The following is a 15,463-nucleotide window of genomic DNA, read 5'->3' on the forward strand; positions in this document are numbered from 1 at the left end:
CAAGATACAGGGGAACAGGGCTTAGCTCCAGAACTCCATAGACAGATGCAACAGCAGAGCGCTGCGTCTTGCCTTTTTACCAGTGTGACGATAAATCAGCAAAAGATCTCTGAAGTCATCGGTGCACTGTGAAGGGCCTTTATGTGTTTTAATTCTGGTTTTGCCTGAACACCAAAGCTGTATGATCAAACTTTACACTCCAGAAATTATTTGCAGCTGCAAGTAAGTAGCTTAGTTTTCTTGCATAGTCAGTGAAAAAACAGACCCTTTCAGAGAGCAGTTCAGAACCAGTATTTCTCTTAGTGCTCCAAGGACTTGTCTCTCTCTTTCTCCCTCCATTGCCTAAAGACAAAGCCTAAGAATACTATTTTGCTTATATAGGCACTTCGCTTAGGTAACTAAAGTGATGCATAGGAGTAGTTGCAGTAAGACCATTGGTACTGTGTGGAATGCCGTTGTCTCTTTAGAGGGCAGAAATTGCCATAGTGAAATGCCGTTGTGTCTTTACAGGGTGGATATGGAAGAAAAAGCACTTGATTTATGCTCCCTGTGCATATTCAGAAGCAAGTCTGCTACGTAAATCACTTAATGGGAGTTTACTGGCTTGTTCCTGTTATCACTGCACAGCCAAGTAGGCAGAGAGTAGTCTGTTTTGTCTGTGTACCACCAGCAAACAGGTAGTCACTTACAAAGTCCAAATCAGTTATAATGCGTAGCACAACACAAAGATGCCAATGAGAGTATAATCTGAACGTGAGCTGCTTTATTAATAAGGGTCTGGTTTTGATTAGTAAGCCTTTAATCCTGCTAAAGCGTGCATGTAAGGCAAAGGACCAGATTAATTTTAGATCCCAGTTTAGCTTGGAAGGCTGAACTGAGCTGATCTGATGAACAGCCGATAAACACAGACAATCACAATGTCATTTTAACAGGATCTGTATGAAAAAGAATAGTTCTTTTCCTTGAGTGGCTGCTCACAGCTCATCACCAGAAATGCAACTTCAGTTTCATTTTTCATTTCATGCACCAAAGTGGAAAGTGCATGCATTAAAAGAGAAGCTGTACAAATAAATTCATAACATTAGCACGGTGCAGTATGTCATTAAAAAGATAAGTAATAAGGTTTGGGAATAATGTGAACAGCTTGACTTTCCCCTGACTATTACTTAAGAACTTGAAATGTGAGGTGCGTTAGAGCTAATGGAAACAACCCTACATGAAATAATGACATAACGTAAGGGCTCTGTGCTTTTTTATCATCACGGTAAAAGCAGAAAATACATGCCACCCACTGACTGATCTCACATCACAATATTTTGATTACTATTAATAGTCACATGCCTCAGTAATCTTGAGGACTCTGGTACATCAGTCCTGCTCTCGCTGCATTTGGTGGCAGAACTGAGCCTCCCATAGCTTTCAGTAGCTAGAAAATGTAGCCTTAAACAGTGAACCTAGAAACAAGGATATGTGGCTATTTACTGAGCTGTCTGTGTGATTACAGTGGCAAAGTCCCTTGGTCCTTAGTCAAATAAATTTTTTACCCCCATTAATTGTCATCAGAGCTACATGAGAAGCAAACTTTTTTGGTATTCTATATTTAGAAATAAAGGATTTCTGTTAAGAAGAAGGGGGAAGGGGATGCTTTTTGTGTGCAGCGCTCATGCACTCACCTGTAAAGCAGGAATTGCAGCTCAGCCTCTGAGCTTGCAGCTGGAAGGGGGTGCTTGGTGGGTGTAAAGCTCTCTGCTAGCAGATCCAAAAAGGGTTACAGTCTCAGCATTTTGTAATTTACATTTTCAACTGATGCTAGTAGCTCCTCTCTACCTATTGTGTTTTACACATTTTATCCTTAATAGCAGGAGTTGACCACTGCTTTCAATGTTCTGCTGGCTTTCCTTCTCATCCCTTTGGTACTTTTTCAGACCTGCAGCTCCCAGTCATCACCCCAGAGTGCTCCGGCCAGCCTGGGCTGTCAAGGGCCAGCACCGCAAGCAACACGTCCCAGGGCGGCGAAAGCACTGACAAGACACGTACTGCCCGTCTGCGGTACTGGTGGAAGCAGAGCAGCAGCACACAGTTGTAAGCTAATGATACCCCACCCTCAGAAACTGGGAGTGCCTCATTGTGCTTTTAGTTGGGAGTCAGGGACGCAGAATGTAGCATGGGGGGAGCATGTGGATGTATTGCATCTCTTATCCTTGCATAATGTTTGTTTCTGTACTAGCTAAGCTTGAATGTTTTATGTGTGAACAGGTAAGTCTTTATGTTGAGGGCACTGAAACACCTAAACAGATAAATACAGACCCAGAGACACCCCTGAATGTTTAGGTCGCAGAACAGCTGAGCTATTTCCTGCTCCCATCCCTGCCTTGCCCCTACCACAGACACACGTACGTAGTCCTTTGCACAGAGACCCTCCCTTAAGTGAAGAACCAAGAAGTACTTGAGAACTGTCTGTGCAAATGCTCTTTCCTATGTTACAGTAACTCACAAATTCTATGCTCCATTCTGCAGAGGACAAAAAAAGGTCTCTTTAAGACAGATACTATTAGATTCCCTTAACAGATAGCAAAATTGAGGTCTGGAAAGGCCACATATTGCCAAAGATTACACAGAAATGAGAGGAGAGAGAGCCCTGTGTCTTTCACCAGTAATCAGTCTGAGAGACCCATAATTTCTGCAGTCATCTACTCATTGCATTTGCTATGAGGTAGATTGATATTTTAACAGGCAGAATAATAACCATATTTGTGAATACGCGCAAGTATAGCTCAGGTTTTCCCAAGTAATGAGCTTTTAAATAACAGATTTTTCCCTTAGGTTTGTTTTTTTTCTGTCCTATTTCTGTGGCTGATTCTTTTTTGTGGGGGCTGTGGGAGTTGTAGGCCAGTAGCTAGAGTGCCACGTCACTTCCTAGACAAAGTTAGCTTTCATAATTCTTTTATGTTTACCTGATTTATTATGGGTTATTCCTAGGTGTCATGGTCTTTCATAATGTTTGGAATTATAGTTTATGGCTTTCATTAGGGAAAGTATGCAGTACCACGTGTTTGTGTCCCTTTATTACACTGAAGAAAGTACTAACAATAGTGCAGTCTTTCCATAGGGTTGTTCAGAGGTTTTTTCTGTATTCATTACAAATCAGTGTTAAATCTGGGTACCTTGACTGTGCACTTCTGTTATTTAAACTGCTTGGATTTCTTTAACTTTTTTACCTTCACACTAAATGTCCTGGATTTGCAACAATTATAATATGCCCACAATGCATTTACCCGTATGTACTCTCAAACGTAACTCCCTCCTAACATAGCTAATTTCTATGTATGGGAATTAAGATTCAAAAATACTGAAAGCAATAAAAACACATGATGTAAAACTTTGTTCCATCCGGCTTGGTTTCATCTACTGTGTTGGTTTACTTAGAGAAAGAAAGGCTAATTCCCTATTTCCGCTAATTTCACCATTTCACTATTTTCTTATAGCTCATTTTCCTCATTTGCAAAAGCACTTCATTAATGCTATGTATTTTTATTACTTTCCAGGAATCAAGTGTCAGCTTCATCAGACCACAAGGACATCCTTAAAGCTCAAGACCTTTCTGTCATCATCAAAGCATATGTGCTTGTGACATCCTTAACGCCTCTGCGGGCATTCATTCATTCAACCACCACTGTCTGGCATCCACCCAAGAAGAAGCACTTTTCCGTAAAGGTAAAACATTTCATTTCCTAATTTTTCCATCTTTCAGGCAAAGTACAGAGACAGAAAAACAGATAATACCTTTCTTCTCTTTTCCCCCTTCTTTGTTTACAGTCCACAGCTGACAGTGCATATTCTCCTAATGTACAGCTTTTGTTTCTCAGAATGGGTGGGGTTTGCTTCATGAAGCAGGGAAGAGTTGCCCTGTGCATTGGGGGTTATGAAGGGTCCGGGAATTTGCTTGCCTCAGAGCCCGTTTTTATTGGTGACATTTGACAGGAGCAGCGAGGTTGGGGTTTTCTCTAAAGTACAGCAGTGCGGGTGCTGTCATGCAGTAATGTTTTTTTGCCCAGATATTGACAGTGTTGTAAAAAAGCAAAGTAAATATTTAAAATGGTTTGTTTAGATTTCTTTTTTAGGTGCAGTAAAACAGAATGGAAGAGGGTCAGGGCACTTCTAAATAAGGGGAAGGAAGTATTCCATGAAGAGGGTGGGCCTCCTGTGGTCCCGGTTTTATGAAGAAGGATGTTTCACATGTGCCTTAATAGGATTAACGCTGGACATCTCCAAGTGCCTGGAGAGACCCGTCTCTCTTGATGTCTAGTTTGCTCAGCAGTCCTATGGATTTCCAAACATGCCTTCTCATTCCTTTGTTCTTTCAGCAAGGAACTGTGCTTGCAACATGGCAGGTCTTCATGAAGGAACTACAGTTCTGTGGCTGCCCCTTTCCTTTTTCCTTTTGAAGGAATAAAGTCACAAAGTAGCAGTGATTTCTTGAGGTCGCATAGCTCAGCTCCTGCAGCAGCCACATGAGGATGGGTGCACTTTGCCCACGTAGCCCTCTTAGGGTAGGAGCAGGTCTTGGCTTTGAATCAGTCTGTGTGCTGTGGTGTCACTGTCAGGACTACTGATGATGCCAGCCATTTGGTATGTTCTACAATTTTAGCTCTCTCAAAGTTAAGTGCCTAGTCTAAGCTCATTATCTAATTCTAGTTATTGGAGAAACAGACACCTCTAGAGAATGTATCATCCCACCCGATTTAAACTCTAATTTTGGAATGAGATGAGTTTTCCGCTAAAAGTGTCTACTTCCTTCCACGGGCTATGACATTCTTAGAGAACATGCCAAATTCTAGATTGCCAAAATTAAGTGAGATGAACCTATTTCTCTTTCTTTCACCCCTCAGAAGCTGTGGAAGCCCATGGAGATATATTATTTTGCCATCTATTTTCCTCTATTTACATTTAGGAAGAGTAATGGTCACTCGCTTTCAAATCTTGGGGTCCAGTTTTGTTTTATGTTTATTAAAATAGCACAATGTCCAGCAGCATCACTGTTGCATCTGAAGTAGAGACATACTTTAAAGGCTAGTAGTCATTAGTGATTGTGATATGGCTCTGTAAAATAATTCCCACTGAGGGAGTTAGGCTGAATGGGGTGCCAGCCACCATTTACAGAGTACTTTGGCAGCTGAAGAAGCAATAAAAATGATAGATAGAAGCAGCAGCACATCTACAGTAGTTCCAATCTGGTTACTGCTGCTGTGGTGTTATATATTCCACAGCTCTAGGCAGACTTGTCAAAATGGCAAGGAATAAACAAAAAATAGGCATCACAGAAAGCACATTTTTAGTGATGTATAGATTGAAATGCAAATTAACAAAATAATGGAAAATGGTGTGTAGAAGCCTGCCTCTCAGCATGAACTGTGTGGCCTATAAAGAAGCTGGGAGGAGTGAGGGAGTCTCCAGGAGAACTGAGACACTGGGAATTCATGGAGTGTCACTTGTTGCTAGTGGCATCTACAGTGCCAGCAGAGTGGTCTCCTCTGCCAAAGTAGCCAGTGGAGCTATGCATATTTGTACCAGCCAAGGAACCTGGTCCAGAAAGCTCCTAAGCTTTGAATTTCTGCCATCTCCATTGTGTAGGACAGAAAATTGTTTGTTAGGTTGTGAAGCTCCAACCTGTCAATAGTCAATAATGACAGAAAGGATCTCCAAGACCTGTTCTTCTGCTGACTAACAGAATACCCATGGGTGTCACTGGGGACTGAACACCTCCATAGAAGAGACTTTGGTCTGGAAAAATTTGCTGGTGTTTGATGTGGTTTTCCCCAAGATCAGCTGACTGAATTATTTTTTTTTAAATGAACAGATGAGAATAATTTTAGTTTGTTGCATTGCCATCATAGATGTGCTGCTTTCAGTAGTGTTGCACAATAGAGATCTCCTCAGTGTACATAGGCCTCTGGTCAGCAAATTTTCTTATACCAGTATAATTGAACTATTATCGATAAGAAATGGATCCATAATTGTGGTTAACTTAGTTACAACATCACTATCACAAAATCAGTATGTTAAGTTTAAAATTTGATCCCCTACGTACAACAACTCTTTATGGTTGCTAGAAACAACCAGAATGTGGTATATATGAAGGAGAGATTTTTAAGAAGACTGGAGATGGGCTACCAGATAATATCAAATGATTAAGAGAAACAGTGTAAAGAAAAACAGAAGTTTCATGAATTAAATAATACTGCATTCCCCACTGCTTCTTTGTTAGTAAACTGTTCTAAATCATTTTTACAACTCAGATTTACTTACCCTAATCATAGTGGCAAGGCTTCAGCATGACTCCTTGAATAAGCACTGGCCAAATGGCAGTTCAGGAAGAGTTCAAGTGTGTTTTGCTCACCAGCTGCCAGGTTTTCTCTGGATTATACATATTTTAGTATCTCAGTTCAGAAAGCAAAGGCAGCTAAATCCTGCGCTGGCGTGAGGATTTTGTGTGGAGTCAAGGAGTGGCAAAAGTGCAACTCGACATTTGGGCCCTGATTGGGAAGATGCAGGAAATGCAGGGGAGAGAATGGCTTTCTGCCACATAAATGTTTTGATATGAAACTTGCGTAATAGCCTTATTTCCTTGAGTAAATTTGGAAACCCCTTATTTAGACCATCTGTGCTTTGAAAAATTAATAATAAAATAGAAGCTTTCTATTTTGCATATGGTACCAATTAAGGGATGTGCCTCTGTCAATGTACGCAACGATTCCCTTTGCGTTAATTGACATGATGCATGTGAGCAGAAGGCTGGCCCCTGAATAATTTTCTGTTTTATAGAAGCTGGTGTGCAAAACAGTTGTTTATGATTAATTATCTCAAGGTTTAACACACTGTGAAGTGCTTCCTTTGCCCTGCCATTAACCTTTCCCAATCTGGTCCCTGTTCCTAATGAAGTGATGCACTTTCATAGACTTCAGTTGTGCTGCGTCTTGTGTCACCTGGGAAGGGTCTCCTGTGCTGTTGGCAGCTTCCCACGGCCTCCACTCTGGCTCATCCTGCCTTTACTCTTCCAAAATAGTCAGTCAGGTGCCTCCTGGATTTGAATTCCTTGACTGGTGTTCTTGCATAACCCTCAGTACCCTCAGCTGAACCTCTGCTCTTAAGCGCTTTTCCAGTTGTCCAGTGAAGTAAACATAATTTATTAAAGCAGTTTGCTGTTAAGATTGCTGTGGTGTAAGTCACTGTAACTCTTCCTGAAATTCTCTCTCTGTGTATTAAGCACTGTGAAACTTGAGTAAAGAGAAATATTTTTTATACTTAACATATATGCAAATAAAACTGGACCTTTGCCTACCCAGGAAATATATCTCTTAATATGACATGGAGGTCTGGCTTAGAGCCGAACAGTGTGAAAATTAGGTTGCAGTATTGCCCTCAAGTGGCCAGTTTTGATACTGCTTCAAGTAATAGCCACAGCTATTTACTGTGAGATGGGATCCAAACACACAGGCAGATAAAGAGCAAATGCTTAGAAACAGCAGAAAGGCTCACAATTTTTTCCCTTTGTTTTATTTTTGAATTCTATATTCTTGCCTTGTCACTTAGCAGGAGAAAATACAAAGGAAAATCACCATCAACTCTTATTGAATTAGATTGCAGGGTTATTTGGGAACAAAATTAAATCTGTTTATTAAGTTCTGTAAAAATTTAGCATATGCATTTCACTGTTCTTGCAAGTAGCCTGTGTAGAGAATCAAATGCTGTAACGCATCTCTTCCTGGGAGACTGAGCATAACATAAACACCATCTCTGTTTTCTGTCCTCACAGTATCTAGAGCCCTATCATTTCTCTCTTCACTGATAAAAGAATGAAAGTCTGTCTGGACTGGGGGAGATCAAAGACATGCTTAGTCTGACATTCTGTTTCTGGCAACAACCAGGGAAGAAAGCATCATGAAACTGTGTAACACGACAAGCGTAAAGTGGTACTCATCCCTAGACAGACTATAGCTATTTTTGGTAATCTGCAAGGTTAGAAACACAAAACCGGGAGTGGAATATATGTCTTTGTTTAATAAGATCCAGTGGACTTTTATGCCATGCAATTCTGTATTAACTCTCTCCATTAATGCTTTTGGTCTTCCTAATATCTTGCAACAATGAGACTCTACAGATTATTTATGTATTGCTTGAGAAAGTATATTTGTGTGCTTTAAAACTTCTACCTGAGTACTTAATTTCATATCCCTAATTCTTGTCTTAAGAGAAAGAAGGGGTAATCCTTCCTTCTTTATCTTCTCCATGGCTGTGCCAATCTGTTATGCAGTGCACAAATAACGTTAAAATTCTTTTTTGCTCTTCACATTATGAACACCCCAGTTTAGCTAGATAGAGCTCTAGGCTGATTATTCTTTATAACGTGGTTGTGTCATAAGTAAGTCTTTATGCTGTTATCCCGGCCCTTAGCTCTCTGCACTTCTCCTGGTCCACGGATCCTCTTCCTCTGGCTGTTCAATCCAGGCAGCTCTGTAAGCATGCCCCTTTGTGGCTCCCAGCTTCCCTAGTCCTACCTCCCATTATCCGGATTTTTCTTCTCATCTTTCCCTTTTTGCTTTCCAGCTTCCCTTAGTCAAACTGATCCACTGCTGCTTCTCAAAGCAAGCTGAGAAATGCCGTTAGTAAATCACCTTTACTTTTCCACTAAGAAGTTGATGCAAGGTTGGGAAACCATCCTTAGTTCAGTCTCAGTCAAAGGATCTAATTTTGTAGTTGCTGGAGCTAGTGAGTGGCTTTTTGTCTTTGTACTTAACAGCAAGGATCTTTAGAGGAAACCTTTCTCAGATGGCCTTTTCTCCTCCATGTAAATAAGTTATAAAAGTGTTAAGGGATAAGAAGTTTTTTTGTCCTGAACTATTAATTTATATCCCTTAAAAAAATGTTATGTAAAGAAAAAAATATACATACGTGGGAAATTTACTGTATAAAATAGCTGAACAATACTGTGGTTTCCCCCTTCATCAAAAGCCATGTTAGAGCTGCAGAGAAATGGCACATCATAACAATAAATCAGGGCCGGAATAAGCAGACCTACCTACAGCTAACACTATAAACTTATGATAAATTACTGCACTGTTTTCTCTGTGATGTATTCTGGAACCATTGTTTTGATTATGGGTACATTTTTCTCCCATTACATGTCTTACGAATTTTTTCTATATACTGTGATCAGTAGAGAGGTCTGCCTGTGCTAGCAGGCAGTATAGGAAATAGCTTCATTGCAAAATATGTTTTTTCTGGCCTTCTGTGAGGAATCAGTCTGTATTCTTGCAGATATCTTAGATATTTAGATACTTCCATACGTAAAGAGATTCTTGTTTGTGTGCAAAAGAGTATTTTTGTATCTATGAATGACTACTTATACCCAAAAGCATTTGGACTTGGTGAAGAGATTTCATCAAATGTAGTTCCAGTAAGGAGACTGAATGTACAAAAATGAACTGAGAGTACAGAGCCTATACTAAAAGTTATCAGAGATTGATTGAATTAATTCAAGTGGAAATATCCTCAGCTATTTTCAAGGAGAGGCGTTACCTTAAGTCTTTTGGAACCCTGTGGATCCAATTGATCAGAAAGAGTGCAACAGCTCTGATGCATAGCAGAACAATCTGGAGAGGACGCCCTCCATTACTACAAAGAGAGTAATTTCTTGAAACCAAAAGTCATGCTTTGGTTCCTCAGATGTAAACCTTGCTTTCAGGTATCATCCCGATAACTCTGCCATGTAGTTTTAAAGGCTACAACTAGGAACCAGTGAGGTTCTTTCAAATCTATTCATACAAATCCTGCAAAATATGATTCACCAAATCCTGAAATGTAAACCTCAAAATTACACTGAATTACTCAGTAGCCCTGATGGCCCCTTATCTTCTATCTCCTTGCCTCTTGGGCAAGTTCAGAGCTCAGCTACACCTCCAAAGGTGAGCTAATGTTGCAGGAAAAAAATTATCACTTCACGTTGTTTAACCAAAACCAGGACAGAAGTGGCTAACTGATGGTATGTAATTCACTGTCAACCACTAATAATAATACACTCACTAACAATTTCAGTTACAGAACAGGTAAACCATGATACCAGATGCTTCAAAAATGTTAATAAACATTGCATATTTCTAAAGGTCCTTCTATAAATACCCTCTGAAGTAGTAGTCACGCCTACCCACTCACCCACCTTTACCCTGTCTCTCAAGTAGCATGGGCTACAAACACAACCCCTTTCTCCTGGGACTGCAGCTTCCTTTCTTGCAGGCACCACCTGGAGAAGTTCCAGCTCTTGTGTGTGCCCGTTTCACATGTACCCACATTGGACCCATGCCCATCCTTACACCCTAGAATTCTCTGCAGTCTCTACAGATGCTGTGATGCCAACGGGCTGACTTCTGGCAGTGCCTGGCCGGGTTTTGACTGCTACTGTTTCCACCCCAAAGTCCCTCCCCCTGCTGCAAATTTTCATGCTGCTTTTATATTATATTCTGAGCTGAGTCCTTCCTTGTTTCAAAAGTCACTTTGTAATTTCCTGGTTACTGTTTAACCTTGCTGATGGTTGCCTTCCTTTTGAGCATGATAAGTTTGGGACAAACATCCTTCCAAGCAGTTCTGTATATTCCAGGCACACGGGTTTTATTGTCCGTGGGTGGGCTGTGTGAGCACTCCCGTGGTATATCACCTGCCTGTCTTCAGTGTCTCATTTAGATTCCCTGTACAGTCACTGGAGGAACAGAGCAGTTTTAGATTGCAATTAATGTCACCGTTTTGAGGTGTCTACCTTAGGACGGCATAAATCATGCTCTTCAGGAGTCTGTGTTCTGCAGTGAGGTATAAAAGGAACCTAGACATTTAGCTCATATAGAAACATAACCCATGTAGTCTCGTAGGGTGGGATTTCTCCACAGATTTTGACACCTCACTGAATTGTCACGCGAGCTGTGCCTCTGAATGCCTATTACAATCAACAAAAAGCTAATCAATGCAGTCAGTGAAGGCAGGTGGTTTAAGTTTGCATTTATTGCCATTCTGAAGGTTAGTTAAGGAAAATCTTTCTTGTTTGTCTCATCAGGAGGCAAGACTGTGCTAGGACTGAGCTAGAAGGCAATCTCAGAAAGATCACTACAGTTTGTTTCTATACTCTTTCTCAGGGCAAGCCTCAACTGACCATTCAGCTGGCTGCCCCAGCATCTCTGATAAGAAATTCATTTGCAGAAAAATTGCCAGAGGAAAATCCTCTCAAGGGAATTACTACAGTCACCATAACATCCAGCCCTGGGGGTGCCACGCTCTTCTACTCTCCTTCAGGCCCCATGGCACTGTACATGAAGCTTGAAAATCAGAATTCCTTTGTCAATTAAATTGCGTTTTTTCAGCGTGTCAGGTCTTTAACTAGTGATTCAGTGTATTTTTTGAGGAGCTAAAGGGATCCATGTCACTGAGATCATAAACCTTATTTTAATGACTGCAGATTTTAAAAAGTGGATGTCAAAGTGGGTAGAGAAAAAGCATTGTAAAATTAATATTGAGTTAGACAATATTTTTTTTACAGTGGCTTATCCTAAAGCAAAAGCAGTTATCAGTGAGGGAAAGGTCAATGAGTTAAAATTAATCTTAAAAATATTTCTAGTTCATTCTGCCTTTACAGAAATATGTGCTTGATCCATGTAATTTGACCGCATTTACACACTTCTGTAAGGCATTACATAAATATGTGGATCATATCTCTAACCGCATGCATCCAGCATGTGGACAAATGTCTTCAAGCTTCTGAGAAGTCTTGCGTTTCTGTATACAATGGTGTCATTGTACAAAATATATGTGCATGTCTGCGTCAAGTTTTACAGCCTACTAAAATTTAATCCCTATTCCTCTGCTTAAAAATTTGCCAGCCAGAGGTCAGCTTTCTCCCAGACTAAGGTCTTGTGATTGCCGCTGTTTTTTCCCATTCTGTCCTCTTTTTACTATTCAATGCTGCTTTTAATCACATTCAATCAACAATGAGATTGAATCTTGCTGGACAGGTAGTCTGTTTCTTCTGAAGGTGAGAGAATCAGCATCAGTGGTGATCATCTGAGGAAACCTTCGACTCAGTGACTTTAATATTTTGCAGTTGAACACAGATATTTATATATCTTTGTTGGGCACGCTCACAAGAACCTGAGGTTGCTGCAGGTTTTCACACTTTATCACCCCTAATCCATATAGTTTACATTGTCCCTATCAGTTGCTGAGAATACTGTAGAATCTGTAGGAGTCAAACCTAACCTGAACGTGTTTAAATAGGATTTTTTCATGAATTGGAATTTAACCTGAAGTATTTGTCTCTTGTCTCCGCTGGTCCTGAACCAGCCTGACTAAATATTTATTTTCAGCCATTGGCTTAGAATAAACGTTGTTCTAAAACCTGATATCCCCTAAGGAGAACCTCTTTAGCAATGTTTCTTTTCTAGTCTGGCTAAGGAGGGCTGTAACAAAAATGCAGTACCTTGGAGAAGCCAGTTTTATTTTAACGCCTGTTGTGTTGGCTATAATAGCCAACAGAAAGCTCTGAGTGCAAATAAGGCAAATCAGCCTGTCTTTCATCAATTCTTACTAGAAATATATGCATTGTGTATCCTTTGTGTTGAGGTGCTTAGGAATTGGTTTACGGAGCAAATGAGCTAATGAGGCTTTTTCTGTCCCTCTTGCCCTTCCTTCCAGTCATGCTATCTCTCCTGATAAGATTCTGCAACTCCTTATGTTCCCTGTGCAGCAAAATAACACAGCTTCTCACTTAACCCCTCAATACCCACTGCAGATTTAGGAGATTAGAGAAAAGGTGCAAGCCAGTGTAGCAGGAATGTGAGTGATTCAGGATCAGGCAGAGATGCTGGAAATAGTTGTCAAAGACAGCTGAAGAACCACCATGTGGTCGCACCTTGGTGAGATGGGTCTTCATTTTAATTTTTTTATTTCACATTAACAGTTTAGTTAACTGATTTTGGCCTGAACAAGAAACTGAAACGGGACAATTTCACTCAGAGATGAATCTAAATCAGAACTGATTTGAAAAATATGCAGTTTCTTGTTCTTAATCTTTGTACTACTCTGTGGGAGAAACACAGCTCTGGTGATCTTAGACCTTGGGAAACACGGACTCCCTCTCTGCCTGTTGTGGCAATGAAATGGAGTGTGATCTGAGGATTTGCATAATCTCTTTCTAAATAGCAGCTCCGGGGCTCTTTTGCCCTAGAGACTCATGGAATTGCAGTACACATGGAAAACTTTTTACAGCATAAAAATACAGTGTGATGTAATTCAAGATTTCAACATGTTGCAAATATCCAAAGGGCAGAGTTGAGGCTATATGTGCACCCTTTGCTTTGCAGTTTCCTGGAAGTCAGGGTTTAATCTTATAACTTTAGTCATATATACTGTTATTTTTTTCCTACTGGCATTTTAAGTATCTTTGTCAAAAAGAGGAGAAAAAGTCCCAGGCATTGCAAACCTTCAGCCCAGACCTGTGTATGGGGGACATTTATTTTAGTCAGTAACACTTGGGAAGGGAACCAGGGGTGATATGAACAGGAAGACTGGCAGATCAACTTCCTACCCACCAGTTGTTTACCAGCATAGCAGAATGGAGTTACCGGAACTGAAGAGAGCAAAAAGCAAAGGGGGGTCAGTGTTAGCTGCATACTTCAGCATTTCCCATGGCTGTCTGTAGGCAACGATACAGTATTTTTTGAAAAGGAAAGTGGAAAGTGCTTATTACATTTCACTGCAGTATGCTGCCTGAAGAAACTGAAAGCCATTAATCTACACCAATGCAGACCAGCAGCTTGGCAGTATTCATGCTCACATGGGGAGGCTACAACGCTGTCTAGAAAATCCTGTGGACTAGAGTGCACAGAACTATTTTGTAAGATCTTGTATCAGCATGATGAATACTTCATAACACATCACTGTTAACTAGCGGTGTGCCCCAATGATCCCTACTGGGTCCATTCTTGTTCAACATCTTTGTGAAATGTCTGGATGATGGGATAGAGCGTACCCTCTAATGACACAAAACTAGGAGGAGTGGATGATACAACAGAGGTTCATGCTGTCATCCAGAGAGACCTCCACAGGCTGAAGAAATGGTCTGACAGGAACCTCATGAAGTTCAACAAGAGGAAGTGCGAAGTCCCGTACCTGGTAAGGAACAGCCCCAGGTACCAGTACATGCTGGAAGCCAACCAGCTGGAAGGCAGCTTTGCAGAAAAGGACCTAAGAGTCCTGGTGGACACGAAGTTGACCATCAGCCAGCATTCTGCCCTTCTGGCACATCTGGAGTACTGGGTCAAGTTCTGGACTCTCCAGTGCAAGAGGAATGTGGAGAGTCCAGTGGAGGGCCACTAAGATAATTATGGCACTGGAGCATTTCTTATATGAGGAAAGGGTGAGAGAGCTGGGGCTGTTTAGTCTGGAGAAGCTTCTCAGGGGCTTAGAGGGGGATATCATTAGTGTGTACGAATACATGAAGTGAGGCTATAAAGAAGACAAAGTCAGGCTCTTTTCAGTGGTTCCCAGTGACAGGACAAGAGGCCATGGGCACAACTGAAACACAGCAGGTTCCTTTTGAACATCAGGAAACACATTTTTATACTTTGAGGGTGACTGAGCGCTGGCATAAGTTGTCCAGAGAGTTTGTAGAGCTTTTATCCTTGGAGGTATTCAAAAGCTGTCTGGACACAGTCCTGGGCAACCGGCTCTAGGTGATCCTGCTTGAGCAGGGGCGTTGGACAAGATGACCTGCAGAGGTCCCTTCCAACCTCAACCATTCTGTGGCTGAATGATTCTGTGATCATGCTTCAGAGCCAAAATATCACATTAAACCTTGTTACGGTCTTCTGCTAAAGGCCAGGCTTGGTTAGCGCATCTACTGTGGATACTTGTTTGCGACATGTGTAAGTGGGTGATAACCGAAAATATATAATGGCATATCTAAGTCAATTTAGCAGAGACATTCCTGGAAATAATCCAAAATTTTTCTTTTCTGAATATCAATGCAGAACATGTTCTATGTGTACTTTATGTGCTTTATCTCTGAAGATAGTACTTTTCTACTATATAAATGTAACTGGTCATATAGTACTACTAAATTATCTAACAGTTTTACATAGTTCAGACATTAATTGGGTTCTGTGCCGCGTGATAACTCTGATGGAAATATGGTTCAAAGGCAGCGCCTTTCTTAGCACAGAGGACTCTGATGCAACAAAACCTTCCTATGGCCCACTCTTCACTGAGGCACAGCGTTGCTCCAGTTGTTTCCCTGAGTCTCTCTCTGGAGTGGTGAGATGGGTGAATTCACATGAGTGATGAAAGCAGCTGAGGACAGTGTTGTGCAGGCCAGTGAATATGCCACTGAGAGGATTCACGAGTCTGAAAACCTCAAGATGAGCAAGAG

General features: G+C 41.0%; 1 protein-coding gene across 1 annotated transcript in view; it reads left to right on the forward strand.

Annotated features, from left to right (window-relative positions):
- Window positions 1–15,463, forward strand: part of CPED1 (cadherin like and PC-esterase domain containing 1) — a 152,007-nt gene that overhangs the window by 45,523 nt on the left and 91,021 nt on the right. The window contains exons 6-7 of the mRNA XM_063323257.1: window positions 1,926–2,082; window positions 3,546–3,714. Coding sequence (XP_063179327.1) covers window positions 1,926–2,082; window positions 3,546–3,714 — 326 coding nt within the window. The remainder of the gene's footprint in view (window positions 1–1,925; window positions 2,083–3,545; window positions 3,715–15,463) is intronic.

This window comes from Chroicocephalus ridibundus, chromosome 1, assembly GCF_963924245.1.
Source record: "Chroicocephalus ridibundus chromosome 1, bChrRid1.1, whole genome shotgun sequence".
Taxonomy (NCBI): Eukaryota; Metazoa; Chordata; class Aves; order Charadriiformes; family Laridae; genus Chroicocephalus; species Chroicocephalus ridibundus.